General features: G+C 39.4%; 1 protein-coding gene across 9 annotated transcripts in view; it reads right to left on the bottom strand.

The window, feature by feature from the left end:
* LOC130916723 (membrane-associated guanylate kinase, WW and PDZ domain-containing protein 2-like) overlaps positions 1-27,901 on the bottom strand; it is a 368,356-nt gene that overhangs the window by 105,206 nt on the left and 235,249 nt on the right. For all 9 annotated transcript variants that reach the window (XM_057837639.1, XM_057837641.1, XM_057837640.1 and 6 more), the window contains exon 7: positions 4,589-4,646. In XM_057837639.1, coding sequence (XP_057693622.1) covers positions 4,589-4,646 — 58 coding nt within the window. The remainder of the gene's footprint in view (positions 1-4,588; positions 4,647-27,901) is intronic.

Here is a 27,901-nt window from a genome sequence, read left to right as displayed (position 1 = left end):
CCATAAAACGAAAGTAATTAATTATATCTAGGAGAACAAGTATTTGATTCGATTTTGCTGGTTTGTAGAGGTCTGTAATTTGTATCATAAGTTCTCTTCAACTGTGAGGGACAGAATCTAATACAAAAATCCAGAAAATCACATTGTATAATTTTTAAATAATACATTTGTATTTAACTGCATGAAATAAGTATTTAATACATTACCAAGTAGTAAATATTTCGGCTCTTAGTTCTTTTTTAAGAACCCCTCCTGTTCTCCACTCATTACCGGAAGTTACTGCACCTGTTTGAACTTGTTACCTGTATAAAAGACACCTGTTCACATGCTCAAACAAACAAACTCCAACCTCTCCACAATGGCCAAGACCAAAGAGCTGTGTAAGGACATCAGGGATAAAATAATTGACCTGCACAAGGCTGGGATGGGCTACAGGAAAATAAGCAAGCAGCTTGATGAGAAGGTAACAACTGTTGGAGCGATTATTAGAAAATGGAAGAAGTTCAAGTTGACGGTCAATCTGCCTCGTTCTGGGGCTCCATGCAAGATCTCACCTCATGGGGTATCACTGATCATGAGGAAGGTGAGGGATCAGCCTAGAACTACACGGCAGGACCTGGTCAATGACCTGAAGAGAGCTGGAACCACAGTCTCGAAGAAAACCATCGGAATCACATTACGCCGTCATGGATTAAAATCCTACAGCGCACGCAAGGTCCAGCTGCTGAAGCCAGTGCATGTCCAGACACGTCTGAAGTTTGCCACTGACCATCTGGATGATCCAGAGGAGCAATGGGAGAAGGTCATGTGGTCGGATGAGACCAAAATTGAACTTTTTGGTCTAAACTCGGCTCGTCGTGTTTGGAGGAAAAAGAAGGATGAGTACAACCCCAAGAACACCATCCCAACCGTGAAACATGGAGGAGGAAACATCATTTTTTAGGGCTGCTTCTCTGCCAAGGGTACAGGACGATTGCACTGTATCGAGGGGAGGATGGATATCGCCAGATCTTGGCTGACAAGCTCCTTCCTTCAGTGAGAGCCCTGAAGATGGGTCGTGGCTGGGTCTTCCAGCATGACAACGACCCAAAGCACACAGCCAAGGCAACTAAAGAGTGGCTCCGTAAGAAACATCTTAAGGTCCTGGAGTGGCCTAGCCAGTCACCAGATCTGAACCCGATAGAAAATCTATGGAGGGAGCTGAAAGTCCGTGTTGCCCGGCAGCAGCCCCGAAACCTGAAGGCTCTGGAAAAGATCTGCATGGAGGAGTGGGCCAAAATCCCTGCTGCAGTGTGTGCAAACCTTGTCAAGGACTACAGGAAACGTTTGGTATTTGTGATAGCAAACAAAGGTTTCTGTACCAAATATTAAGTTCGATTTTTGTGATGTATCAAATACTTATTTCATGCAATTAAATGCAAATTTATTATTTAAAAATCATACAACGTGATTTTCTGTTTTTTTGTATTAGATTCCGTCCCTCACAGTTGAAGAGAACTTATGATACAAATTACAGACCTCTACATGCTTTGCAAGTGGGAAAACCAGCAAAATCAGCAGTGTATCAAATACTTGTTCTCCCCACTTGTATATTCTTTTGCCAGCTTGTCCCAATTGACTCTGTGATCACTGTTTTTTTTTCGTGAGCGCATTTGAACGCATCATGCGGGAGCAAGGGTGAGGGCACACTTTAACGAGCAGTCGCCGAGTTGTGATTGAAATAAATCTTTAGAAAACAACAACAAAAGCCTGACATCGTTACTTGGTATGATACAATCGTTGCGCACTCACCACTTGGAAAATAACAAATAGAAACATGGTGTGACGCTGCATATATTTCCTGGAAGAGGAAATCAAAACCAGGGAACTTGTAAATATGAGTGGCAGAGACAGGTGGAGCCTCTCGGAGCAGCTATTTCGTGAGTCTCGCTCTACTGGAAGTGGCGACAATTTTGACAGGCGAAAAAGTCATGGAAGTCAAACTGATTGCGCACCTCTATGACTTGAGGTACCACACAGTTCACTTTCGTGGTTTAATTTCCCCCACGCATTTTTATATACGCTAGATCGCTCGGCATTGAGTTGGGCGGAGCCAACCCTGCTGCCGGCTCAGCGGAGACTTAAGGCGCAAGACGAGCTCTGTACTAACACCCATTTCCGTGCCATTTCTGAGACGGGAGGACCACCAATTGGCACTGAATTGAAGCCTATTATTGCGACGTATGTTTGAAGGCTCAAGAAAAATGTGTGAATGGACCATCAGATAATTATTAGCCAGATGTACTCATCAAGAGCCAGATATGGCTCGCAAGCAGGGGTGAAAGTTGCTAGGATTTCTTGCCAGAACTCCGCGACGTGAAGGTCGCCAGAAATTTTATTTATTTCATTTGGGACAGGGGGTGGGGGGTTATGGTCAAACCTTTTAAACTTCTGAAATGCAAAAAAAACTGTTTTAGCACAGCTATTTCTATAACACATACAAAAACTATTTTCATTCAAAATTGTATTTTTCAATGATTTGCTGAATAAAAGTTAACAAAAACAGCAATAACCCCAACCTCCATCTCCTAATTTTTATTTTCCCTCTTTCCCTCACATACTAAATGCCAAATCTCAATTTTAACTACTTAAGAACATAGGATGTATATTAAAATTAAAGTTAATGTAAACATTTACTTTTTAAAATTGTTTATAATAAAGATATAAGTAACATACATTCAGAAAAATAAGTATAAATGACTTATATTATGCAGAGTGAAATGGAATATATTTTGAAGATCACGCAAACATTGACTTTTTTAAATCATAAGGAAATGAATAAGTAGCCTACCATAAATGAACAAATATAAGTCCAAAGTGCACATTGACAGCTAAGATGTTTTGAACCTCCCCATCAGCGCAAATAAAACTAAATATGATAAATAAGCCTCCTCAACTCTTTCGTTGCTCTTAAATATTTTATCCATTTTATGTTGCATTGCCCTTTTTTGTCGCATTTTTTTGTTTTGCTGTTCCAGAAAACATGCACATTTGAACCAATCAGAGCTAACTATCTCATGTCAGCCAATTGAACGGATAAGTGAATCCAGCCGTTTTGCTTTGCTGCGTGCATTTGCACATTGAAGTGACTCATCATCGTCAGACTCAGATAACTGCAGCAGCTGGGGAAACCTCCATGCCGTCCGTGGAATAGAATAGATAATAAATATTGGTGGAAACGGATTACGCTACACAAGCACTTTATTATGCTTGTTGTTAACAGTTGTGTATGTAAATCTGACGTTGGTAGATTGTTTTCTTCTTGGAGATGAAATGCATGTGTGGCAGCTTAGCATTTTTTTTTTTTTTTTTTTAACAAAGTGTTTTGACAGTTGCCATCATATTTTCGGAATCAAAGCACCATGTACCGGAACAGCATTCCGGCCCTGAATCTTATACCGGAAATGCGTTCTGGCCCTGAATCTTATATCGGAACTGCTTTCCTGACCGTTCTGGCCCACTTTCACCCCTGCTCGGAAGACATAGGTTCCTGACCTCAGGCTTAGAGTCTCCTTTCAACACAAACTCCATTTCAAACTGTAAATTGTCATACAAGAGAGTGTGCTTTGAAATTGGATTGTATTAATGAACAACTGTTTGATGAAGAAACCTTGATTCTTTAAAGTCTGCCTTCTTCTTATTCGATTTTGTTGTTTATTTTGTTTAAAGAAAATATTTATGAGTCACTGTCACAATTTATATCAGTGCTTTGCCCACAAGGAAAAAAAAGCCAATCAGCAGCATTTTTTAATTTAAATTTCACAAACAGGACTTTACTCCGATTTGTGTACAGAGAAATTCTTTTTGTGCTGTATACTCAGGACCTTTATTAAAAACTTTAACACGTTCTATGTACTTAAAAGAGTAGTTGTATACTTCAGTTAAGTGAGGAAGCTGTAAAAAAAAAAAAATTTGAAAGAAATAGTCATCCATTTTTTCTTCATTGTTAGTTACAACACTCCGAAAACAATTTCAAGTTAAATTGCGAAAGTAATTGGAATAAAAGTGATATCTTTTTATATTATTTACTGTCTGATTAATCGATTATAAACGTAATTGTTAGTTGCAGCCCTTCCAACAATGATTCCACCTCCGTGATGAATTTAATATAATAGGATCAACCTGGTGCAAACCATATTCCTTAATGCTCTGTGTTAAAATCTACCTATTAAATATGTACTCTATATATATTTGCACAAAAGACAGAAGTATTTCACTAAATGTTTCACTTTTTGAACCAAATTACTGAAATAAATGAACTCTAATTTACCGTATCACACCTGTAGGCTACTGTATATCTTCTGCAAAACTAGTAAATCCTCCAGCGAATTTGTGACTACAGCCAAAGGGTGTTTAAACCCTCAACTCTATAAATATTGCAGCATTAAATAAACTTTTCATATTATGATAATCTTTGCTGATTAGAATTCTCCTGTAAGAGTTTTGACAAATGAGCCGTAAGACGTTAAAGACAAGCGAGCGCGTTAAGTCGTGCATAATTTATAAGGATGCAAACAATGAAATGGTTGCTTTTGCCGTTACTACTTACTCCACGTAGTAGCTGCCGTAGATGGGGTCATCGATCTTCTCCCAGCCGTAGGGCAGCTCTGAGGTGGGGGAAGCACACCAGGGAAATGAAGTCAGTTTATGGCAAGAGCAGCACAATGAAACAAAACACTGGAGCCACGAAAATGAGACAACAAGAATCTAAGGTCACAGTTCCACACTCACACTGTTATTTTTCCTGGGACAGTCAATACATGGAAAAGAAAACCACTTTGCTTTTTTACTGCAGTTGGGATTATTTTGTCTTGAATTTGTCTGGCTATTTTGATAGCATCCATTTTGGCTTCTTGTGCTTGAAATGTCTGAAGGGGAGAACATTGATCCGTCACACCTTGAAGTGGGCACTTGTTGGCTGTCATTGTGTTCAGCACAAACTGATTGTGTGATACGCCTTACTATGTAAGGGGTTTGCATGCCTCTGTGGAAGATAAAATGATGTAAAAATACCCCACTATACATTCAGTACAACTAAGGCTGTCACGATTAATCGATTATCAAATTAATCACCAATTATTTTGATAGTCGATTAATCGTTTAGAGCCATTGTTGACCTCGAAATTGTCTAAAACCCTCTAATTTGAGCTTCTTTTAGTACGTATTCTCTTCATTGTTTTTTTTATAATTATTTTTCTTAATTTGTCTTTTACGGTGATTTACTGTTTAAAATGAAAAAAAAAAAAAAAAACTTTTTTTTCGCGTCATTATCATTTTTAATTTAAATATTTTTTAAAAACGTAATTTATAAAGAAAAAAATGGTAATGATTCTTTTTTTTCTCCCTTCATTTTCCTTTTTTCCATTAAAAAAAAAAAAATTAAAGCAAGACTTGGTAACTTTTCAGTTTTGGTTGATTTTAGCGACGCCGGTGGACAAAAGCGGTAGTGTTTTAAGTTAAGGCGTATCGCATGAGGACCAGCGCACACCTGTATAGTGTCGTAAAATCATCAATCAATCAAAAATCAATCTCCTGGTCGCCTGTAGATGGATTAAACAACATTTCGGTTTCCACCGGCTGTGTGAAGGATGAATAGTAATAAGGTAATGAATCCAGTTGTGGCTAAACAATAGCATATGATGGTTAGCAACCGTGTGGCTTAGTGTGGCTAAAGCCTCAACTCCACCCGAACTCATCAGCGCTGACGAGTTTGGTTGAAAGGGCTGGGGGGAGGGGTTGTCACGCCAGCGAGTGAAAGCTGGGCCAATGTTTATTTTGTATATCCTGATAGCCAACATTTTGTCTCTTGTTGCTCTGCCATCTTTGCAGAATTTGCGCAAAAGTGTTCGCATCGACTTCCGTCTTTATAATGAACGAGGAGGGGGGAGTGAAGTATGCCGTAAAGCAGTCAGCATATTTGTAGAATTTTTTTTTTTTATGTTGCAGGGTTCCTGCTACCCTCCTCAAAGTCAATTAGTGCAGGTGAAAGCGATACATACGGTGGCCGAGAGGTGTCAGGCGAAATGCAAAGTCCAAACACTTTGCAAATAGAAAAAGCACAAACCCCAATTGCAAACGCTTTGCAAAAGAAAAAAAGCACGAATGCAAACTGCCACAACATGATCCCCATTCCTAAAGCGCGATCGCAAATTGGCAAAAGCACAAACCCCAATTGCCACAACACGGCAGCAAATGGCTCGCAGCACGAATGCAAATTGCCACAACACAATCCCCAATTCCTAAAGTGCGATTGCAAATTGGCAAAAGCACGAACGCCAGTTGCCACAACACGACAGCAAATGGCTTGCAGCACGACTGCAAAAGGCTCGCAAGAAAATTGCAAAAACGATGACCCAGAAGTTTAAAAAAAAAAAAAAAAAAAAAAAAAAGACGACACTTTGTATATTGCTATATGTGCTTTGTGACCATCTCTACGGGCCTCCGTAAAGTTGCCCCCCCCCATCAGACGCAAGTTCATATAAAAATGATGTTAATTGTTTGTGCTTCAACGGTTCTGTAGATACAGTATTATGGTTTTATTGAGATTTTAATTACGAGTGGGGATGTCACTCGTAGCTTTTTCTTAGCTTAGCTCCCGCAGCTAATGGAGCGTACCAACTCTCTCAATAACAGAGGGGTGTCCTAACAAGGCTCGCATGAACGTAGCGCGAACAAATTCGGGTCCATTTTGCAGTAAATTGGGGGGCTTGAGATATTAATTTCGGGTGATGACGTCCCTCTAAGCCCCCAATTTACTGCAAAATGGTTCCGAAGTGGTGCCATTCGTTTGTGCTAAGTTCGTGCTAGTTGTTAGGACACCCCTCTGTTATGTTATGTTAATGAAGCGTAACAACTCTCTCCCTCTGTTATGTTATTTTAATGAAGCGTACCAACTCTCTCAATGACAGAGGGAGGTGTCCTAACAACTAGCACAAATGTATGGCACCAATTCGGAACCATTTTTCAGTAAATTGGGGGCTTAGAGGGACGTCATCACTCGAAATTAATCCCTTCCCTGAGTGTATTCCGTCTCATATACAGTATATATATGTATACAGTATATGTACAGTATATATATATACAGTGCCTTGCAAAAGTATTCGGCCCCCTTGAATCTTGCAACCTTTCGCCACATTTCAGGCTTCAAACATAAAGATATGAAATTTAATTTTTTTGTCAAGAATCAACAACAAGTGGGACACAATCGTGAAGTGGAAGAACATTTATTGGATAATTTAAACTTATTTAACAAATAAAAAACTGAAAAGTGGGGCGTGCAATATTATTCGGCCCCTTTACTTTCAGTGCAGCAAACTCACTCCAGAAGTTCAGTGAGGATCTCTGAATGATCCAATGTTGTCCTAAATGACCAATAATGATAAATAGAATCCACCTGTGTGTAATCAAGTCTCCGTGTAAATGCACCTGGTCTGTGATAGTCTCAGGGTTCTGTTTAAAGTGCAGAGAGCATTATGAAAACCAAGGAACATACCAGGCAGGTCCGAGATACTGTTGTGGAGAACTTTAAAGCCGGATTTGGATACAAAAAGATTTCCCAAGCTTTAAACATCTCAAGGAGCACTGTGCAAGCCATCATATTGAAATGGAAGGAGCATAAGACCACTGCAAATCTACCAAGATCCGGCCGTCCTTCCAAACTTTCTTCTCAAACAAGGAGAAAACTGATCAGAGATGCAGCCAAGAGGCCCATGATCACTCCGGATGAACTGCAGAGATCTACAGCTGAGGTGGGAGAGTCTGTCCATAGGACAACAATCAGTCGTACACTGCACAAATCTGGCCTTTATGGAAGAGTGGCAAGAAGAAAGCCATTTCTCAAAGATATCCGTAAAAAGTCTCGTTTAAAGTTTGCCACAAGCCACCTGGGAGACACACCAAACATGTGGAAGAAGGTGCTCTGGTCAGATGAAACCAAAATTGAACTTTTTGGCCACAATGCAAAACGATATGTTTGGCGTAAAAGCAACACAGCTCATCACCCTGAACACACCATCCCCACTGTCAAACATGGTGGTGGCAGCATCATGGTTTAGGCCTGATTTTCTTCAGCAGGGACAGGGAAGATGGTTAAAATTGACGGGAAGATGGATGCAGCCAAATACAGGAACATTCTGGAAGAAAACCTGTTGGTGTCTGCACAAGACCTGAGACTGGGACGGAGATTTATCTTCCAACAGGACAATGATCCAAAACATAAAGCCAAATCTACAATGGAACGGTTCAAAAATAAACGTATCCAGGTGTTAGAATGGCCAAATCAAAGTCTAGACCTGAATCCAATCGAGAATCTGTGGAAAGAGCTGAAGACTGCTGTTCACAAACACTCTCCATCCAACCTCACTGAGCTCGAGCTGTTTTGCAAGGAAGAATGGGCAAGAATGTCAGTCTCTCGATGTGCAAAACTGATAGAAACATACCCCAAGCGACTTGCAGCTGTAATTGGAGCAAAAGGTGGCGCTTCAAAGTATTAACGCAAGGGGGCCGAATAATATTGCACCGTTGCACGCCCCACTTTTCAGGTTTTTTTTTTTGTTAAAAAAGTTTAAATTATCCAATAAATTTTGTTCCACTTCACGATTGTGTCCCACTTGTTGTTGATTCTTGACAAAAAAATTAAAATTTTATATCTTTATGTTTGAAGCCTGAAATGTGGCGAAAGGTTGCAAGGTTCAAGGGGGCCGAATACTTTTGCAAGGCACTGTATGTATATATATATATATATATATATATATATATATATATATATACCTGTATATATTATATATAAAGAAACCTTCGCGGAAAACCATCCAACCTGGCTGTCACAAATATGTTTTGCTTTTTCTCCCAAAGCCTTTATGACGGCGAATAACCATTCTTTTACATTCAGTTGGACTTTAAATATTATCTAAAGGTGCGAAATAAACAAGCTGCACAATAAACATACTTCTGCAACATGAATACGGTGTAAATAAATGCTTAACGGCACAGGGAAGACGTTGTGAGATAGAACTTTCCTTCGTGTGCGCCCACGACCAAACGCAAGTACATATTTCCTTTATTCACAGAAAGTTTTTGGTGTTTATCTTGGAATCGCTGCATTTGCGGGCATTTGTAATGTGAAGTGCATGTGCAGTACGGCAAAGTTGCAATTTCTGACTGGGTACAAAATCTGTTAGAACACTGGCCCAGTACCAACATTAACGTTTTATGAACAAGTCAGTTCCGACGTGGATTTGAAACTGAATGTGAAGATGAATCTGACACAGTTTCAGTGTTTAAGTGGATAAAATAATTGCTGTCTGTAGTTCTAACTTCGACTGTCAATGGATTGCAGTAATTCTTGGGGAGAAGAAAGAACTACAAAAATGATTTTTGAACCATGAACTTTATTTCAAAATATTGAATTATGAACCATAAACTCAACATTTCATTTTAAAATTTTAAATTATGGAACTAGTAATAACTGAACTTTCCCAACACTGGCATCTACAATAGGCTCAGTTGCTAACAAGCAAGACTAAAACAAAGCTTATAAATTTGTGAAAAACTGCGTGAGCAAATATTCCAACCGTTTCGAAACATTTATTTCAATGTACAATTGCAAAGAATTAAAGATTTATATCATCGGCAGACCAAAATATGACTCAGGTTGTTAGTTGCACGCATTCCAATTATCATTATGCAATAATAGAATCCAGTGATTGCAAATTAATTAAATACTTCTATTTTAAAACGAAAACATAGCCACTGTTTTCCGGCTGTGACAATTTTCAAGATGTGTGAACAGCGGATTAAGGATTATGTGCAATTTTTAAGGATAATTAAAGCCGTCGTTTGGGGAAAATCTTAATTTGACGATCCGCAGACCTCCTGTGTAAAACTATATTAAAAATTAACACTCAATTAACTGGCTGTTAAGTAATTCAATCAAAAGCACATCCCTGTTCCGCAGTACAAATTGTTCTCGGCTAAAGAAACGTGTATGGAGCGAGTCTTTACATTTGTCTCTCCTTTTCTCACAGTCGCCCACTCTCTTCTCGCCTTCCAGCTTCTTCCCGTGTTAATTGTCTTGTCCGCACTGCCATCCATTGGCTTTTCTCATTTGTCTCTTTTTACTGCCCTCGGATAAAGTGGGTCAACGCACGGCTAAAATGCTCTGTGCCTTTTTGTCCCGCTTTTCACCTCTAGCCAACAAGACTACGCGGAGTATAAAATAAGTGCAGTGAACTCCTCCTATATTCCGGTTCATTGTTCAGTGCCCTGCTTTTTTGGCTGGATTTCAAGAGATTGCTTTTTTTTCATGGGTTATTAGAGTATTCAAGTCAGAAATTTGGGTTGACAGTACCGAATCAAATGGAAAATGCAGTGTAATTAGGTTACGGAAATGAAGGCAGTGATGGTTCAGTAAGCAAATAGTTATATTGTTGCATGCTGTTTGTATGTGTTGAAGCAGCAGCTGTTTGAATGTTTATAATTACCGTAACATCTATGCTAATTTTTGTGCGCCCGTCTATGATTTTAATTGTCGTTTTATTTTTCTGTGATGTGTCAGTTTTACAGTAAACTTCAACTAGGAGTAGGGATGTGAGGATATATCGATATGGTGATATATTGTGATACTTTGTATCCCAACAATTTATCGATATGCTCCCGCCAAGAACATATCATTTTAAAACGATGTCACTTTATTATAGGAACCAACAGGTTGCGAACAAACTTTTCCACTAGACCAGAATTTTCTATTTGAATCAAGGGCGTAGGTTTGCATAGGGACGGTAGGGACGTACAGTAACACTAGCAACTTTTCACGATGCTCAAATTGTCCCCAACAGCTTTTAAGCAGTGTTGGGCACGTTACTTTAAAAAAGTAATTAGTTATAGTTACTCACTACTTCTCTGAAAAAGTAACTGAGTTAGTGACTGAATTACTCTCTAGTAAAAGTAACTAGTGACCAGGGAAAGTAATTATTTCCGTTACTTTAAAAAGAAGATGTTGTATGTCCAAGAGTTTTAAATTTTCTGAGCAGTATTCGAGTCAGTTGTTGCCAGGGGTTTAGATATTAATTAGAGATGGTCCGATCACGTCATTTTCAAAGTATCGGAATCGGCAAAAAAATATCAGCCATGCCTTTTTTTAATATATATTTTTTAATTAAATCGTTTTCCAATTGTATTTAACGTTACAAACATAATATGTTACACTCATCCAGAGTCTTTAGTTTAGGCTTAAGGTAGGGTTATCAAATTTATCCCGATAACGGCGGTAATTAATTTCTTAAAAAAATATCACGTTAAAATATTTAACGCAATTAATGCATGCGCTGCACGACCCACTCACACATTGTCGCGGTCAATCTGTAATGGCGCCGTTTTACCTATATAGAGAGATAAAAGGCAGCGCAAAATGAGTAGAGTGAATTTTGGCAGCCTTTGGAGCCTTTTTTTAATTGGCTTAAGTCTTACAATCACTCTCCCTACGATTAGAAATATCATGGGAAGCAATGTGGGGAAGCAAGGTAGCAATTAATCTTTTTCTTAACACCTTATGTTATTTCCCAACGCAGAGAAGATATATCAATTGGTAGCACTACGCACAGTCATAGTTCCACTTCCCATCATGCATTTGGGCATGGCTACAGTATCATTTACTGAAAGCTCAACAAATACACTAGATGGCAATATTTAGTCACAATAAACAAAGTCACAAGTCTTTCTATCCGTGGATCCCTTTCACAGAAAGAATGTTAATAATGTAAATGCCATCTTGAGTATTTATTAGAGGTGTGCATCGGCACTGCCCTCACGATTCGATTCGATTACGATTCGGAGGGCCACGATTCGATTCGATTCGATTCGATTCAGAGGGCCACGATTCGATTCGGTTCGATTCGGCCATGCATCACGAAGCATTAAAGCCTGGGATGCATTAAAATGCTAAACCAAAGCATATTTTTCGTGAATCATGAGGCAACACAAGCGGTCAGACATTAAACAACTTTTTATAGGCTCTTGTGTCATTCCTGGTTGTAGTCAAAGGAAAATAGTAATATATATATATATAAAAAATTTTTTTAAAAAACATCACAGCATTTAATTAGTGCTTTGAATGAGACCAGGGCTTTCTTTTTTTTTTTTTTTACACACACCGCATAAGTTTGGTCAAGTTTCCCACCAACCTCATAGAAGCCAAAATGTCTCCATATGCCTGCTTTCAATGTCTTTGGTGCGTCAATAATCTTTCGCACTCCCTCTTTTTCCGCTTCAGCCATTGTTGGTATGACTTATCTCTCTGCTTTCTCGATTGGCACTGCGCAATTGCGCATGTCTGTGACGTTACTCCCGTGAGGAAGCAAATTTGGGTTGCTTGTCCCCCCTGCATTTCTTGTACAATAGCTCCCTCTACAGGTAAACATGAGAATAATAATACAAATGGGGAAACCAAATCCATTACATCACTGGAAGATTTTTGAACGGACTTATATATTTTAATATGTGCTGAATCGATTCGGCTTGTTGCCCGCATCGAATCGCATTGTCCATGGCCCGCATCGGGATGCATCGCCGAATCGATTATTGTTGACACCAGTAGTATTTATTGTCATAATAAACAAATACAGTGCTTATGTACTGTATGTTGAATGTATATATTTGTCCGAGTTTTATTCATTTTTTTCTTAATGCATTGCCAAAATGTATATGATCGGGAAAAATTATCGGGAATGATTGGAATTGAATCGGGAGCAAAAAAAAAGCAATCGGATCGGGAAATATCGAGATCGGCAGATACTCGAACTAAAACGATCAGGATCGGATTGGGAGCAAAAAAACATGATCGGAACAACCCTAATATTAATGGCTATATTTTGAGGGAAAATAAATGAACTCTATTATATAAGCTGCACACAGACTATGGCTACGGATCCAATTTTTTCGTGTTTTTCCGACTCGAGTGAGGCATTAACTTGACGGTCTGAACGTGACAAGTCGCATAGAACTGGACCATTTCAAATCCGATCTGGGTCACTTTCGTATGTGGTTCAAATCCGATCTGGGCCACATTTTTCCAGACTATCGCGGCTGTCTGTACTGTCCAGTCTCTCAAATCGGAATTCATGCAGCAATTACGTCATCAAAAAGCGAGAGAGACGCCACGGTAGCGGTGCATCTATTAGCGCCTAGCTTGCCTTGAACACGGCTTTTTAGGAAGGGTCAGACTTGACAACAGTCATAAAAAAATAAAAATGGGTTGAGGATAAGCCTGAGAATGATCGGTTTTCTGTCTGCTCCATATAAGCAATATTTCAACATTGCTTACACGGCTGAGAGTCGGGGCAAACTACGCGTATGTGTGTGTGACATGCAAGGACAGTGTGTGCATGCTATCGATCCATATACTTTGAATATAAGCCTAAATTGGGATTATTTATGTCTGTTATTTGTGTCCTGTTTTTAAAAAGCAAAATATGATATCCCTGGAATGACGGATGACAGCCAGCATGTGTGGTCATTTGTTTTGATGCTTCTGCGCATGCGGGTCGTTTTGCTCAGCGCTTGTTGGACTGCGAATTAGTGTGCATGCGTAATACTTGAATGGTCTCAATGGACAAAGGCAGTCTGAACGGGCACGCAAAAAAAAAAAACAGATATGACAAAAAATCGGATTTGTGCATTAAGACCTGTAGTATGAACATAGCCTACTTTTCATTGTGTCAAAGTGTCATTTTGTCAGTGTTGTCCCATGAAAAGATCTGCTGAAATGCCAGGGGTGTACTCACTTTTGTGATACACTGTATATACACATACAGTATACTGCGGCTTTCCACTTATTGTTGGTTTGGTGTGAAACATTACCCGGCGATACATAAGAGTTCATCAAATTTTTATTAGCCAGAATTCAATAATCAGGATGTGTTTTGGCTAAGCGCTCACTCGACGGGATGAGGAACACGACAAGGGGATTGACCTTGCACTTTTACGCACAAGTAAACATAGAAAAATGCCCATCCGCACCCACAGCCCATCTGCTCAAGCTGCTACACTCCAGCACAAGCATACGCTACTAATTCAGCACTTGTGATACACATCCATCAGACACCTTTTTTTTCCTCCAACAGTTTATCTTCCATTTTCACTTCCATTTGGTCTCCGCCACGTTCTTCACCGTTTTATCTGTGGCTAAGTATGTATGGCTTTGTAAAGAAACCAAAGAAAAATGAAAATATGAACCATGTTTGACCTCAGAGGTTACACCGCAACCTTTACAAATGAGTCTTATTCACACAACTCATGACTCTACTTTCTGTCTAGTGGCCTTTTGCCCACAGGGAAATAAGCCAATTTATTCCTAAATACGATAGACTGGTACCTTGGACAGTTCAGAATGAATGCATCTCTTGAAAAACAGGATATAAAACATTTTCAAGGCAAAAAGCAAAAGGTGCAAGTATTGTCAGACATCTTGTTTCACTCGATGACATCATGTCTGAACTTTAAGCTTAAAGCATTCCATATTTCAACCTCTAGCTAAGTTAAAAGGCTCAACTTGTAAATAATTGAGCGTGTAAATTATGCAGGCGACTCAAACTGCTGCTATTAAAGCCATACTTGAAACATTTACTTCTTAACACACCAGGCTTGAAATGAAGATTTACAGTAAATTAGAAGTTTGGTTCTGCAAGTAGAAAGTCTTCATGTTTGTTTTGACTGTAAACGAGTTAAAAATTGTATTTTTTTAGGATAAAGCATAACATTTTTCATCAATTCAAAACTATATCTAGATTATAGCTGTCCCAACTAGTCGACGTTGTCCACGTCATCGATGACATAAATGCATCGACGGGCAAAACATACCGTCGACAGGTAATGACGGGTTAAAAAAAATTACATGCGGATAAAGTTTAGAATGGCGGGCGCTCGCGATACAAGCGGTTGTTACTGGCACCCCCGAGGGGGGCGCTGTTATTTCAATTTGACCGGCGTTGTCAGATTGAGCAAAAAGGAAGAAAGTGGGCGAGCGAGCGAGAGAGAGAGGGACCGAGATCAGTGAGTTGTAAAAGTGCGCGGGTAGCGCCAAGTTGAGTGGCTTCATCCCCCATGTTTTTGTTTTGGTCAATAAAAGTATCCATAAAGAGCCATCCGACGCCCCTCGGTGTTTTTATGCGCGCCGCCGCCTTCCTGAGGAGGAAATCGGACGAACCCAGACGAACCGACGACAACGAGCCAAGTGGAATCGCCGGTGAGGAGTTGAAAACACCGCCAATTTCCAAAAAGGGCAGAATTGGTAACACATGAAAGCGGCATAAAGCCAAAAAAGCGCACCAGAATAGCCAGAGCCTGGAATTATTTAAAGGAAAATATGGAGGGTGCCACTTTGTGGACTCTTTGCTAAGCTGAGCTCGCATACCGCGGTAGCACGTCGGCTATGAACGAACACTTGAAGCGCCGTCACACAAGTGTAATTTTCGATGACAACAAGAAACAACAAGCTAGCGGATTGTAAATCCACACAACTTTCTAACGATTTTTTAAAAATTGAAGTTGCCTTTATGTGCGTCGTATCAACGTGCATTTTTATTTGATAAAATAATTAAAATAATTATATATATTTTAAAATTATTATTAAATTTAATAGGATCATGGAAGCTTCCACTTGGGGAAAATATATACATATATCCTTATACATAATATAATAAAAATATATATGGAAACACCACTGGCCTGCTTACTGTAATCCATGACTGCACTAATGTTAGTTATTTATTATTATAAAGTTTTACATATAGTAGTAAACTATAAAATTAATACTATATATTTAATTTTTGTCACTGTGGGTTAGAGCAGGGCGGTAAACCGAAAATTTACCGTCACCGAAATTCTTAACGATGACCGACGTAATTTTGACCATGTCGGTAAATTCGGTAAATTAATAAAACAAGAAAATATAGTCTTTTCATCCCGCTTTGATTCTGTGTTGTTCGTCTATGTTCATTCCCCTTTAAGAAAGCAGTGAATGTGCTTACGTAGGGAGTCACGTGATCATCAGGAAGCCAATCAAACAAAAGCCCGATAAGCTAACGCTAGCAGCTAACGCTACAAGCAAAACGTGATGGAGTGTGGCTTAAGGGAGGTTCACCAAACTTTCAACCGACATTTAGTAGACTCTTGGTGGCATCCAGACTGGCTTTCACCCGCTGTCTTCCTTTGTTCTTACGATTTCCGGAGATGGTGCTTTCAGTGCTTTCTACTGGTAGCCAGGCTAACGCTAGCTAGCGGCTAACGCTACAAATGAACGTTATGGAGTCGGATAGCGGCTCTAACCTTGTCGAAACGGCTGAACTTAATGAGTGGATTGGGCACAGACTGCATCTAGCAATTACTATGTGGCGTTATTTTGTATCTGTCTGTGTGTGATTCCTCTGATAGCTTTTGTGATGGTAAAGCATTCAGCATAAAGTACAATCCAACGGCGAAACTTATAATGACCGAGAAATGGCCCCGGCTATTTTTATTGTGCGTGCATTTATTAAAAAATGCACTGGGGGGAAAAAAACCCTTAAACCATAAAGTGTACACTTGTATTTAATAATTATGTCACAGCAGCCATTAACAATAAGTTGTCTTTTTGAAGTGTACTGTTCAAGCTGCAAGTCATTTGTGTTACAATGACACCATTAACAATAAGTTGTCTTTTTGAAGTGTACTGTTCAAGCTGCAAGTCATTTGTGTTACAATGACATGTTTGCACAGGCATATTGATTTTGACAATGTACATTGTCCAAGTCATACACGCTGTCATAAATGTTCATACTTGAATTCTTATTGCTTACAATACATTTTTATAAACTTAATGTTTAGACTGCATGTACAATTGTTAAATACAGTATATCAAATTGAATGCTGGTAAATAAATCAACAAGAAATAGTTAATCTGTATTTCATGCATTGATTCAGATTTTCAAATTATATAACAGTCCGCTTGGGCGAATTTATCGTCATTTATCGTTATCGAGATAAATCTGCTCAATTTATCGTGATACATGTTTAAGGCCATATCGCCCAGCCCTACTGTGGGTATGTGTACCTTTCATTCCAAATAATTGTGGTAATATTTCAGTGTGCCCTCTACTTGCTCTATTTTCAGGTTAAAACAAACAAAAGTTGAACAGTTTTTGCAATCCCCCCAAAATGCGGCATGCACACCAGAAAAAGCATCTGAACTCACACAAAGTATTCCGAAAGTGGTTGTCTGGGACATTGCAATTCATTTTAACATTTAGAAATATATAGACAATGACATACCACAAAAAGAGTAAGAACTGTTTTGACTTCTGTTAAAGAGGTGAAGTCACAGTGTTTCCGTTTACATTTTTTGCACTAGTTAATGCCAGCAGCATTTGACCTCATTGTTTGTTATTTATTATTGGTATGTATGTTATTTATTTATACGTTAATAAATAATTTAGGCGTTCCAAAATGTTTTTTGTGAATAAGCTTGAACAAAAAATTGATTATTAAAGTAGTTAAAAAAGAAAAATTATTAGATTAATTATTAATTAATTATTAGATTAGTTGAGTAATCGTAAAAATAGTCGGCTGACTAATCGGGAGGAAATTAGTCGTTTGGGACAGCCCTAATCTAGATGTTATTTAAAGGTCTCGCAAAGTATTTACGAACACACAAAGGATCAATCAAGTAACAGACATTCACTTTGTACTACGGCTGCCATGACTGATTGATTAATCGGTCACTAATCGATGATTATGTTAATCGACAGCTACTTTGATAGTTGATTAATCGTTTAGAGATATTGTATACATAAAAATGGTCCAAATTGTCTTTTTTGAGCATTTTAATGTTAAATAATGCTTTTTATTAGTGTATCAGAAAAGTGAGTACACCCCTTGCATTTCTGCAGATTTTTAAGTACAGTGCCCTCCATAATTATTGGTACCCCTGGTTAAGATGTGTTTTTCACGGTCCCAGGCTTCAACTGGGACCGTGTGCTTTGGTCAGATGAGACCCAGATTGAGCTTTTTGGCAACAAACACTCTAAGTGGGTCTGGCGTGCCACGAAAGATGCGGATGCTGAAAAGCACCTCATACCCACTGTGAAGTATGGGGGTGGGTCAGCGATGCTGTGGGGCTGTTTCGCTTCCAAAGGACCTGGGAACCTTGTTAGGGTGCATGGCATCATGAATGCTTTGAAATACCAGGACATTTTAAATCAAAATCTGTTGCTCTCTGCCCGAAAGCTGAAGATGGGTCGTCACTGGGTCTTTCAGCAAGACAATGACCCTAAACATATGGCCAAATCTACACAGAAATGGTTCACCAGACACAAAATCAAGCTTGTGAAACATTATAGGAGAAGATTAGGTGCTGTTTTGTTGGCAAAAGGGGGTTGTATAAAGTATTAACACCAGGGGTGCTAATAATTGTGACACACATTATTTGATGTCAAATAATTATTTCCTTATGTGGGATTTTTTCCCCACTGAATAAATGCACTTGTATTGAAGGTTGGATTTTTCATTTTTCCATTAAGGTCCCATATTATTTGAAAAAAAAATATATATATATATTAGAAGCCAACCAGGGGTGCCAATAATTATGGAGGGCACTGTATATCTTTTCATGGGACAACACTTACAAAATGACACTTTGACACAATGAAAAGTAGTCTGTGTGCAGCTTATATAATAGAGTTCATTTATTTTCCCCTCAAAATATAGCCATTAAAATATAAACTATAAAATATATAAAATACAAATGTCCAAATTGAGTACTGCTTGTCATTTTCCTTCCAAAATCTCATGTGACTCGTTACAGGAGTGCTGTCAGCATTGCTGCAGAGATTGAAGAGGTGGGGAGTCAGCCTGTTAGTGCTCAGACCATACGGCGCACTCTACATCAAATTGGTGTGCATGGTTGTCAACCCAGGAGGAAGCCTCTTCTGAAGACGGTACACAAGAAAGCCCGCCTGTCTCATCAGACCATAGGACATGGTTCCAGTAATCCATGTGCTTTGTTGACACGTCTTCAGCTAACTGTTTGTGGGCTAAAATATGATTTATTAGTTGACCAATCACAAAAAAAAAGGAAAAAAACCCCCCAAAAAACTCAATGAGAAAAAATGTTGCATTGATGTAAACGCTTTCGATTCTTGAACAAATTCGGGATGCTGAATGTTTTTTTTTCCCTTTCTGTGAACTTTTGTTTTTGTTTTAATTCTTACAAACCAAGATTTAAATTTTTTCTGCAACACAAAATTTTTAAAAAAGGGCCCAAAAATAACAATATGTCACAAAATAATACCCGCTATGACTGTTTTAGACAACTGCAGACACAAAAGATCAACAATATAGATAATTTGACATGATGTTGACAACGATTCAGAAAAATGTATACAACTATGCAAAATACTAAAAAGTCAAACAGGTATTGGGGGGAAAATATGAAATTGAAGGGAATAGGTGCCGTTCTCGCACACACCATATAATTGTTTGTAGGGTTGTTCCGATCATGTTTTTTTTACTCCCGATCCGATCCCGATCGTTTTAGTTTGAGTATCTGCCGATCCCGATATTTCCCGATCCGATTGCTTTTTTTTTTGTTTTTTTTTGTTTTGCTCCCGATTCAATTCCAATCATTCTCGATAATTTTTCCCGATCATATACATTTTGGCAATGCATTAAGAAAAACATGAATGAAACTCCGACAAATATATACATTCAACATATAGTACATAAGTACTGTATTTGTTTATTATGACAATAAATCCTAAAGATGGCATTTACATTATAAACATTCTTTCTGTGAGAGGGATCCACGGATAGAAAGACTTGTAATTCTTAAAGGATAAATGTGACTTTGTATGTTGTGACTAAATATTGCCATCTAGTGTATTTGTTGAGCTTTCAGTAAATGATACTGTAGCCATTTAACTGTTCTGCCCAAATGCATGATGGGAAGTGCAACCATGACTGTGCGTAGTGGCAGCAATTGATATAAAGACTGCCAAAATTCACTTTACTCATTTTAAGCTGCCTTTTAGCTCTATATATAGGTAAATCGGCGCCATTATAGATTGAACGCGACAATGCGTGAGTGGGTCGTGCAGCGCATGCGTAAATTGCGTTATATATTTTAACATGATTAATTAAAAAAAAATTAATTACCGCCGTTAATGCGATAAATTTGATAGCCCTACTTTAAGCCAAAACTAAAGACTCTGGATGAGTGTAAGACATTTTGTCTGTAACGTTAAATACAATTAGAAAACAATTTAATTCAAAAATATATATATATTAAAAAAAGGCGTGTCCGGTTTTTTTTTGACGATTCCGATACTTTGAAAATGACGTGATCGGACCCAAAGATGCCGATCGATCGGGACATCTCTAATTGTTTGCATTAGTCTAACACATTCATCTAACTATAGTTTAGGCAGACTTCACTCCATGCCCTTGACACAGTAAAGTGAATCATCTTATCAGAGCTCATGAGGGGGAAATGAAAAAATGGTACTGTTTCTCGTAGGCACCGTCTAACTGTTTGCATTACTCGAACACACGTAATATAATTAATCAGCAAATAGTATCATTTCTCATACTTACTGTAGGACTGCACTATTTTAACACACCTAATATAAAATAAATAGCACACCATAGTTTAAAGAAGCAGAATAGATACACAACGCCATCTTATCGCAGAAGCCCAACGTGTGCGTCACGAGCAAGGTTGACGCACCAACTCTGGCAATCAGTTCTCCCAACAACGAACAAGGACAAAGACCAGCGCGGTTTGTCCTAAAACAAGTAGCGCCAGCCCGGATAACAAAGTTGATAGCGGGCGCTTGGGACGTCAAGACCAGCCAGAGCGGCGGGCTCCGTCGGAGGACGGCTACTTGCCGACTATCGGTCTCCAGTCGTGCTGGTGTTTAGCCTTAGATGCGAGTTTACCACCCGCCTTGGGCTGCTTTCCCAAACAACCCGACTCTGTATCGTCACAAGCCCCGTAGTTTAACTTAGTGTTTACAATAGCTTTAGCATTCCCGCTAGCAGCAGCAGGCTCGTATTCGTTCCAAAAATCTTTGTGATGCAGTTTTAAATGGATGCTGGGTTAGTGGTTTTGAATGAGGACGCTTTCTTTTGGTCTTGTGGAACTTCTGCTGTACATGTTTCGAAGATGGCGAGAGCGTCGTTTTTTTTAGTAACAGCCGCCATAATATTCAACTATTTCTTGTCGTGTAACTCCGCCTCCTCAACCCCTCCTCCCTCAGGGGCTTCAGAGAGGGGAGGGGTTGAGGAGGCAGCATGCTGAATTCTTCGGTTGCGCACATTTGGAGGCTAAATCAAGTATATAATTATCGGATTGCATTATTGGTTGAATTTTTTTATTATCTGGATTATCTGTGTGACGTCATAATTGCCATTATCGGCCGATAATTATCGGCGACCGATATTAGCGTGTATCTTTAAAAATAAGTATTTGGTCACCTACAAACAACCTACTGTACTGAACCTACTACTAAATACCGATTTTTTAATTTTTTTTTTTTTTTGACACGGCCACGTTGTGTTGAAGAAACGTATGCGGGGATCCGTTGCCGACCATTACGGTACGTGACGTCACCATTTTGTTTCGGTAATACTTCACTGTAATCGGCTGAATGATTTCGTCTGTGTTAAATTCTGCTTTTTTCACGCTTCATAAAGCACAGAATTCACTTTCTTGAACTCATTTGAGTCAACGTTTATTGCAGCTCCGCAACTCGGACCATAACAAACATAAGCACACACACTTCCTGTGTCCGTCAACTATATATGTGTAACTATATCTGTGGTGTCACTCCAAAACACCAAAATAACATGTGAAATGATATAATAATGTCTTAATAATTTCACACATAAGTCGCTCCAGAGTATAAGTCGCACCCCTAGACAAACTATGAAAAAAAAACTGCGACTTTTAGTCCGCAAAATATGGTTAGTTTAGAGTTTGTGAGTGGTTAGAGAGGTCCACTACTAATATTTACTAACCTGGGCCAGAATTTATCCAGAATTGTGGATTTACAGTACCACAGAAATGAGACCTGTAACCAGATCAGAGTTCACATGTAGGACAATGAATTCATTTTTCTAAATATTGGCCCAATAAAAATGCAATTTTGAGTATGCGAGCAGTCAGAGAGGTCCAATACTAAAATTCACCAACCTTGGCCAGAACCTATTCAAAATTGTGGATTTACAGTACCACAAAAATGAGAATTGTAACGCGATCAAAGTACCGGTATGCATGTACGACTTTTATTTTTCTAAATATCCGTACACCAAAAATGCATAGTTTTGGGTATGGGAGTAGTCAGAGAGGTGTTTTACTAATACTCGCCAACCATGGCCAGAACTTATTCAGATTTTTTGATTTACAGTGCCACAAAAATGAGAACTGTAACCTACCATCTACTAAAACGACCAATTGCTAAGGGGAATTAACATAACACAGGGCATATAACGCACATGTACATGGAGCAGTTCTAAGATCAGGCAATTTTATTTCCTTAATTAGATCATGACAATGGTGGTGTTATATATTTTAGTGTTTTTAAGAGTTTTTAAGTCAACTGCCATACTGCTCGGTCGGAATGCATTTACCGTAATGCTTGAATTACGCAGGTTTGCTAACTTAAGTGTCCGCTCATTTGACCATGGGAACACAAACGTCCACCGGCTTGACCGCGGTCACCAATTCCTACTTATTTTTTTTCCATGTACGCGTAAAATATGTAGGGTCGCACTTCGCATATGTGTAGTGACACGAAACCCCACTTAATGTAGGAATTACGACCGTACTTATTTCTCCCGACACCGGCATATCGCACCAGGGAAATCCTGGTTGTCTTAGCAGATGCGAGAGCAGAAACAAAGACGCCATGATTTTAACAAGATATTATTGCACCCTTACCTTGTTTCGATCCAAAAAACTACATATAGCATGTATCATCGAGTGTCAAGACACAGATGTGAATGGCCACAGATGGATTTTGGGGGGATTTTATGGGTGAAACATGGTAAGATAACAAGGGTCGCGATGCAGAAATCGCAGACGTCAAGGATTAATCGAGATTTTCATATATTTACCCTTTTAAACTTTTTTTTTTTATTTTTTTTTTATTTTTCTATGTTTGGATCGATTATCATCTAAAATATTGGGGAAAATGCGACAGTAATGAAAAAAAAAAATACAAGTGATAGTTATGAGGTAGAAATCCGTAACTTTTATACAGACGCCAATTTTTTCATTGTGATGTAATTTGTTTAAAACTTCAAAATATGTGAGTAAATAATTTTTTAAAGTCGTTATTCTTTTTTAAACGAAATATTAGACATCAATTAATGATTCTAAGCTAAAACTGAAGACTAGCTGTGAATGCTTGTCTTTCATTGCCATTGAGTGGTGTCCATCCTAGTCAATATGGATTGGACGCATTCCGCGTCAATGGCAGCCAATGAGCTAAATGAGTGCCTTTTAAAGAATTAAGAGCATTACAATGACCCCGCCATCATTCATGAAAACATAGCTTCAGTTGAACATTGAATGATGAGTTCGTGAAGTAGCCACCGTTCTACGAGAGGCAAGATAAAGTATCAAAATTTAAGCGATACGCAAATGCACTTTCGTGCAAAGGCAAACATACGAAGCGTCAGTGATTTTATTTCCACGAAGACACGCAGTGCAAACACAGACTTGTAAGCACACACACTAGCACATTGTGTATTTCGGCGGCAGGAAATCGAGACAAGACCGAGCCCCCAGCTTGGAGACGGGTTGCCATGGAAACTGTCTCCAGATCTCTTTTTCGAGGGGGAGGGAGAACAGGCCGACGTTTAAAGGTGGCTCACGGACACGGTGGGCGGGATTTGAAGGCGGGTCGGAGTCGGAATGTGTCTGACTCCCGCGCCTGCGGGAAGAGGAAGGTTGTGTGAGGTGACTGCTATGCACACACGCATTGACTGATCACACACACGCAGATGCACACCCACTAATATCAAGATGACAAATCTGTCGGTAATTACATTACAGCATGAGGGGATGAAGACACAGTAATTGTAAAAATAATAGCATTGGGGAATTGGGAGTGTCCATGTGTTTCCATCTGCGTGTCTGTCTGAGTGTGTGTCCGTGTGTTGCTGTCTGGGTGTGTAGTCATCTCTGTGTTTGTTTTCTTGTATTTCGTTGTGTGTTTGATGTGTGCGTGCACTCTGCCACCATCATTTATTTTGATAGGCGATTAATCACTGATTATACTGACAGCATTTTTTTCCTTTTATTTTCTCTTGCGTATGTTTTGAGTGATTCGATAGCATTTTCGTCACTGATTTCAAATCTGCCATTTTTTTCTGTATTCTTCAGTCTTCATGCAAACAGAATTTTTGATATTCTCGTTGTCAGGAATGCGGGCAGGCAGGTGGCGCGGGGACCCAAATGCAGGGAAAGGAGGCGAGGCAGATTGACGGTGCAAAAATGATTTAATTACGGCAGGCAAAAAACAAAGTACCAACAAATAATGATGCGATCCCAAAAAACCACAGCAGCAAACAAAACTCGGGTTACTAACAAAAGGCTGGGTATCAAAACTTACTGAGGGGAACACGAAGGCTTGGAGAAAACTGGCGAGAACAGGTTCGGACGTGCACATGGACATTGACAATGATGCAACAAGGAGTGAAAAAAAACTGGGAGCTTATAGGAGTAACAAGACGACGAGGAACTGATGGGTGACACATGAGGACGCAGATTGGAGGATACACTAGGAGCAGGTACAACAGGTGAAATCAATGGGCAATCACAGGGACGCACTGGGAGGGAATCAACACAAAACCTAATACTTGTATGAGCAGTTTAATACAGGTTCTTCATTGTTAGAATTTAGTCCCCCCGACCAAAGCTGCACGGAAAAGGCGCCAGCCGAACGGAAATGGTGCTCCTCTGTTCACCGCCCCCGCGAGCCAAACCGGGAGGAAGCAAAACTCTGCGCGTCCCTGTGTTAACCCTCTGTACTGACTCCATGTTCCAAAAGTTTGAAGACGACTCACCGAAAGCAGGTTGACAATTTATTCGTCGACAATGGTCAAAAAACAAGGCAAAAACAGACGATGGAGGGACAATTCTGGATCCCAAACAAGGCTATAAGGAAAATGTTTCTGAGCAGCAAATCTGTGTTATCTCAGTGTCCAGTGTTTTTTAAGTCCGTGGTGGAATAGGCCGGGCCGAAGGTGTGTCCGGGCATTGCTTTTGGGACCTTCCCTCTGTGGCCGGTTTTGGGCGGTTTAGGTTCGTGCGCGGATGGGACGTGGTTGCCACAGTGACCGACGCTGGTCTTGACGTCCCAAGCGCTGCAATAAACGTTGACTCAAATGAGTTCAAGAAAGTGAATTCTGTGCTTTATGAAGCGTGAAAAAAGCAGAATTTAACACAGACGAAATCATTCAGCCGATTACAGTGAAGTATTACCGAAACAAAATGGTGACGTCACGTACCGTAATGGTCGGCAACGGATCCCCGCATACGTTTCTTCAACACAACGTGGCCGTGTCAAAAAAAAAAAAAAATTTAAAAATCGGTATTTAGTAGTAGGTTCAGTACAGTAGGTTGTTTGTAGGTGACCAAATACTTATTTTTAAAGATACACGCTAATATCGGTCGCCGATAATTATCGGCCGATAATGGCAATTATGACGTCACACAGATAATCCAGATAATAAAAAAATTCAACCAATAATGCAATCCGATAATTATATACTTGATTTAGCCTCCAAATGTGCGCAACCGAAGAATTCAGCATGCTGCCTCCTCAACCCCTCCCCTCTCTGAAGCCCCTGAGGGAGGAGGGGTTGAGGAGGCGGAGTTACACGACAAGAAATAGTTGAATATTATGGCGGCTGTTACTAAAAAAAACGACGCTCTCGCCATCTTCGAAACATGTACCGCAGAAGTTCCACAAGACCAAAAGAAAGCGTCCTCATTCAAAACCACTAACCCAGCATCCATTTAAAACTGCATCACAAAGATTTTTGGAACGAATACGAGCCTGCTGCTGCTAGCGGGAATGCTAAAGCTATTGTAAACACTAAGTTAAACTACGGGGCTTGTGACGATACAGAGTCGGGTTGTTTGGGAAAGCAGCCCAAGGCGGGTGGTAAACTCGCATCTAAGGCTAAACACCAGCACGACTGGAGACCGATAGTCGGCAAGTAGCCGTCCTCCGACGGAGCCCGCCGCTCTGGCTGGTCCGGCAGGCCGCCGCGGCGGGCAGAGCCCGGTTCCACGGCTTCAGGACCTCCGGCGAACACCGCGGTTTCTCGAGCGTTCCCTCACGGCGTGCGAGCAGAGCCAGCCCCCGAATACGCCGCCGCGAACCGGCCGGTGCGGGCGGATTATCTGGTAGGAACGTAGCCGCCGCCGAGACGAGATACGATTTTTTTTAACCTAAATGACCAGAGAGCCAAAGCCCTGGATAAAAAAATAATGCAGTTTATACGACCACCATTCTTCATGAAAAACATGCCAATCACATTTTCACCGTGTACATTTGGAGAAGTGATGTCCAGTAAGCAAGCTTATCATGACGGCACAGTGGTTAGATGATAATTTAAACATGGAGAAAATGAAGTCAGCCAACCAATAATGCATTCAGTATGTAAAATGACGAGCGATCAGATGACTTTGTAACGCTGCCTTTATTTTCAGCTTAACAAAACTCAGGCACAAAACAACACGCACGGAGATGCGAGCTCCAACTCCATCCAAATAGTACTGCCGTGTATCAGTTTAGCTGCTGTAAAGCACATGTCGTTAGTGCCGCAAATGTAAACGCGCTGCAGAATGGGTACATGACATCTCGCTCTTTTGAGTTAATCATTTTCACAGTGTGCAACAAAGCATATAACATTAGTAATCACTTTTCAAATTAATCTAATTTATTTGTCTGCTCAATTGCAGTCACAGTAGATAATCAAAACTTATTGGCACTTATTAACACGTATCAATTTAAATATGCACATTCCTGTTGTAATGAAACAACAATAATATTCTGTAGCCACAAATATTATTCAAAATCTTTTCTTCTTCCAAGTTTTTTTTTTTTTTTAGGATTAAGTATAATAATGTATTGCTTAGAATAAGGCTGTTAAGATTATTTTCAGCTAGCTATTTTTCTTCCAAGAAAGCTGAGAGAAATACACTTGAAGCGCTGGCAGATAATTTTACTTATTTCCAATAGATTTACACTTAAAACTGAATAGTTTTAAGGAGGTGTGTTTTGCAGTGTATTAATGTTATATATGTTAGGAATGGCTTACTTTTAAAGGCATTTTTGTGCAACTTGGGTATTTACTCTGTAAGTAATTGTTGCCAAAAGTTTACCATTACACAATGTCAGACAATCTGTCATTATTTAGATGTTGGAATTGACGACTTGTTCATATTTTATGTTGAAAAAAAAGAGCAATAAATTATATTTTTGCACAGTAATATTTTCTTTTGTGTATACTTTTAAATTTTACATAAATCTATAAATAGAATTATCGGCTTGACATTATCGGTTGGAATGAGGAGGAAATTATCGGTTATCGGTATCGGTTGAAAAATGTATTATCGTGCACCACTACTTATTTTCCACTCTAATTTGGAAATAAATTCTTTAAAAATCAAACAATGTGATTTTCTGTTTTTTTTTTTTTTTTTTAATTCTGTCTCTCATGGCTGAGGTTTACCCATGTTGACAATTACAGGCCTCGCTAATCTTTTTAAGTAGAACTTGCACAATTGGTGGTTGACTAAATACTTATTTGCTCCACT

This window comes from Corythoichthys intestinalis, chromosome 5 (genome assembly GCF_030265065.1).
Source record: "Corythoichthys intestinalis isolate RoL2023-P3 chromosome 5, ASM3026506v1, whole genome shotgun sequence".
NCBI lineage: Eukaryota > Metazoa > Chordata > Actinopteri > Syngnathiformes > Syngnathidae > Corythoichthys > Corythoichthys intestinalis.
Note: the sequence above shows the minus strand (reverse complement) of the source record. Positions and strands in the feature narration are given on the sequence as shown.